The sequence below is a fragment of the Buceros rhinoceros genome, unplaced genomic scaffold (assembly GCF_000710305.1).
Source record: "Buceros rhinoceros silvestris isolate BGI_N320 unplaced genomic scaffold, ASM71030v1 scaffold16644, whole genome shotgun sequence".
In the NCBI taxonomy this organism is placed as follows: Eukaryota; Metazoa; Chordata; class Aves; order Bucerotiformes; family Bucerotidae; genus Buceros; species Buceros rhinoceros.
The window spans coordinates 3,681-6,798 of NW_010408982.1; the positions used below are offsets into that span (position 1 = coordinate 3,681).

General features: G+C 47.4%; 1 protein-coding gene across 1 annotated transcript in view; it reads left to right on the forward strand.

Moving 5' to 3' along the window:
• The window catches only part of TIMMDC1 (translocase of inner mitochondrial membrane domain containing 1), a gene marked incomplete at its 5' end in the record, with an annotated part of 5,135 nt that extends 2,656 nt beyond the window's left edge, over positions 1 to 2,479 (forward strand). The window contains 3 exons of the mRNA XM_010135077.1: positions 317 to 395; positions 1,697 to 1,807; positions 2,380 to 2,479. Coding sequence (XP_010133379.1) covers positions 317 to 395; positions 1,697 to 1,807; positions 2,380 to 2,479 — 290 coding nt within the window. The remainder of the gene's footprint in view (positions 1 to 316; positions 396 to 1,696; positions 1,808 to 2,379) is intronic.
• Between the last annotated feature and the right edge of the window lie 639 nt (positions 2,480 to 3,118).

Sequence of the window (3,118 nt, forward strand, 5' to 3'; positions counted from 1 at the left end):
GGCTTGCGGGCACGGCAGGGATCATGCTCCAGCCTGGAGAGAGTTTGGTTTTACTTTCACAGATACTTTTACCTCTTAGCATTTCTTGGGGAGTTTTTCTGAAGCTGAAGGAACTTTGTGCAATGTTTTAGTGCAGAGACCATGGTGACTGTATGGTAAGGGTTCCTCCTGCTGGCCATGGCGCTTGGTTTCTGCTCTGTTAAAAGTAGATGTCAGCTCACGGAGGGGAGAAATGGAGCAAAGCAGCTCCCTCTGTCTGTATGTGATGGCTGGTGGGGGGCTCTTTGTGGTCTCAGTGGGTTTGTGGTTTTTTTAGCCTTCACAGGAGCCCTTTTCAGAATGCACTTGGGTCTGCAGGGACTGGCAGGCGGCTTCGTGTTCGGAACAGTGTTTGGGTGAGTTGTGACTGCTGCCGATGAGTGATCGAGACACAGCTTCTCTTTAAGGGTGTTCGTTAGATGGTGGCCGCACACACCAAGCCTTCAATCATAGGTGGGGCTACAGAAGCTTCCCGTCCTCTCTTGCCTCAAGGAATTCTCTGTATCTCTCTTGGGATGTCATGATGATGACTTTTCTTCTAACTTTAAACTTTTTCCTTCTTTTTTCCTTGATTTGTGTTTTGTTGCTTTTTCAGTGATAAGAACTCAGAGCATCTTACTTGCTCTAATTTGCTTATTATCAGAGACACTTAATTAAACTACTGTTCAATTAAACTACTGTTAAGCTAATTATGAGGATGAGTTATAGATATGTCTCCTGACCCCCTTCCTTGACGTGGTCACTGATGAGCCCAGTGGTTGTGTGCAGAAATGTTTTAAGGAACTGTGTTGTCTGTGGGTAAAGGCAGGAGGGTAAGACACAGCTTCTGGGCTTCCTTCTCAACTTCATCAGCCACTGATGAAGAAGGGGGTACCCCAGTCCTAGGTTAGGAATCTGGGTAAAAATGATTTTTTGACAAAAGAGGCTCCCATCAAAACCAAAACGTGGAGCAGCAGCCATTAGAAAATGCTGAGGAAGAAGCTTACCCAGGGCTGTAAGGTGGCACACCTCTTTGTGTATGCCTTGCAGTCATGTGTCTCCTAAAGCTCCCTGGGGTGTGGAGAAATCCATGGTTCTGTCTCAGGTCCATCAGGTCAACGTCCTCTTAACTCAGGAGAAACCTGACTTTTCATCAGAATTGGGATCTTTTTCTCTGACTTACACTAGCTTGTGAATATCCACACAAGTGGATTTGGGGATCCCAGCTGGACAAGAGAATGAGCTTTATACGTGCTACTTAGCGCCGGCAGGGTGGTGTCAGCTGTGGGCATGCCCAGCGGCAGCCTGGGGAGCTTTACCGATGAAAGCACAAGTACCTCTGGAGCTGGACAGAAGCTAAGCAGGGGTTATGTGTTCTACAGGTGTTGTTAGGGCACCTTAAGTTCTTCTACTCCTTTGCCCCGTGGGTGCTTGTCAGCGAGGAAATTCAAAGTACGTTATGGCAGGGGCTGCAGTGAGTCACGGGTGAAGTCAGGCTGTGCTTGGTGGCAGACAGTAGAACAGGAGTGCCTCAGTCTGTGGTGTGACGTGAGTATTGGGGAACGTTACGCTCCACTGATCTGGTGGCTGGCCCCCGCATGCTCCTTTTGACTATGCCAGTAAGTTATTACTGTTGTGTGTCCCCTGGGTGACTTGTGACTTCTGCTTCCTCCTCTAGGATCCCTGCAGGGGGCCTCCTAATGATAATGCAGCAGCTTTCTGGTGAGACCTTGCAGGAGAAGAGAAATCGTGAGCGCAGGGAGCTCTATGAACGGAAGTTAGCGGAGTGGTAAGGAGCAGCTCTGCCTGTTCGAGTCTTTGCCCAGAAGTGCGTCTGGGTCTGCGTGGTTCAAACGTTTAAAGAAACCATGACAGACTAGGTTTTCTAAACCTTGGTTCTTCTCCTCTTGGTTTTTGCTGTGTTCCACATACCAGTCTGAGAACTGCCAATCTAGTCTTCCCAGCCTTAGAAGTTGCTGCTTATTTTGTAACAAGGTATTTTGTTCAAAATTCATGACTGCCCCAGCCCAGTAACTCTGCAGCAGTTTTTCATTTTTGCAGTGGCCAAGAAGGCCATCAAGAGAAGCACATTAATATTTCCTTACCAAAATTGACAGAGGCCGGAACTCTGGCTTTTCCTTTATTGCTGCCTTCTTTCTACCCCTGTTAAAGAGAGGAAAGAAGAAGGATAACTGGAGACTTTTTGGGGAAAAGGCTATGACATAGGTTGTGTGACTTACTAAAACTCACAAATAGTGCCAGTTCTAGAACAGACTTTTCAAGAGCTGGGATTCTGCAGCGATGCCTTTGTCAGGAGGATACAGACATAAAATTACTTTGCACTCTCTCTTCTCTCATCAGGCAATCCAGGCTCAGTGTGACTGAAGACTTAGGCCAAACAGAAAACAATGCCCAGGGAGGACCGGAGATGAAGAGAACCAGAGAATCTAGGAGCTACTGAGTCTTCCCCAGATCTCTATTGTAAGCAGCTGCTAAGTGTTTTGATTCTGTTGGTGAAAGTCTTCAGTCAAGGGGTCACGGAAGTCTTCTGTGAACACAGTTATATCCTGTGCACTCATGAAAAAGCATTTTGCTGAAAACCTTGTTCACAGATGCATATCACTGCACAGGAGCTCGGAAGGGCCAAATTTCTTCCATCTGAGAACATGGAAAAGCAGACTGCAGACTCGGAAGTGCCATCTAGGTTTGGCAAGGGGTGAGGGCAGCCCCAGGGTCTCATCTAGAAGCCATTTCACTGCTGAAAATGTCCAAACCACCAGTGATGTAGAATATTCATAAAGGAGCCTCTGCACAGTTTGGATGCTAAAGGTACCCTGATTCCAAAAGCTAATTTTGCTTTGGTGAAGGCTGTTCTTCAGACAACACCTGAAGAACTTGCTGTCAAAGTGCAATACTGGCAGCACCAGAGCAAGTGGTCCTCCTCTCACCATCCCACTCCTACGGCTTCGCTTGGCCTAGCTGGGAAAAATGTTCTGCTGACGGTGGTTTCTCCAGGCTTTTTGCAGAAAGCCACACTTGGTTCCTACCGTACTGGAAGTATTTTGCAGTCAGTGTTGAGGAAGGGTGGAGGATCTGGGAA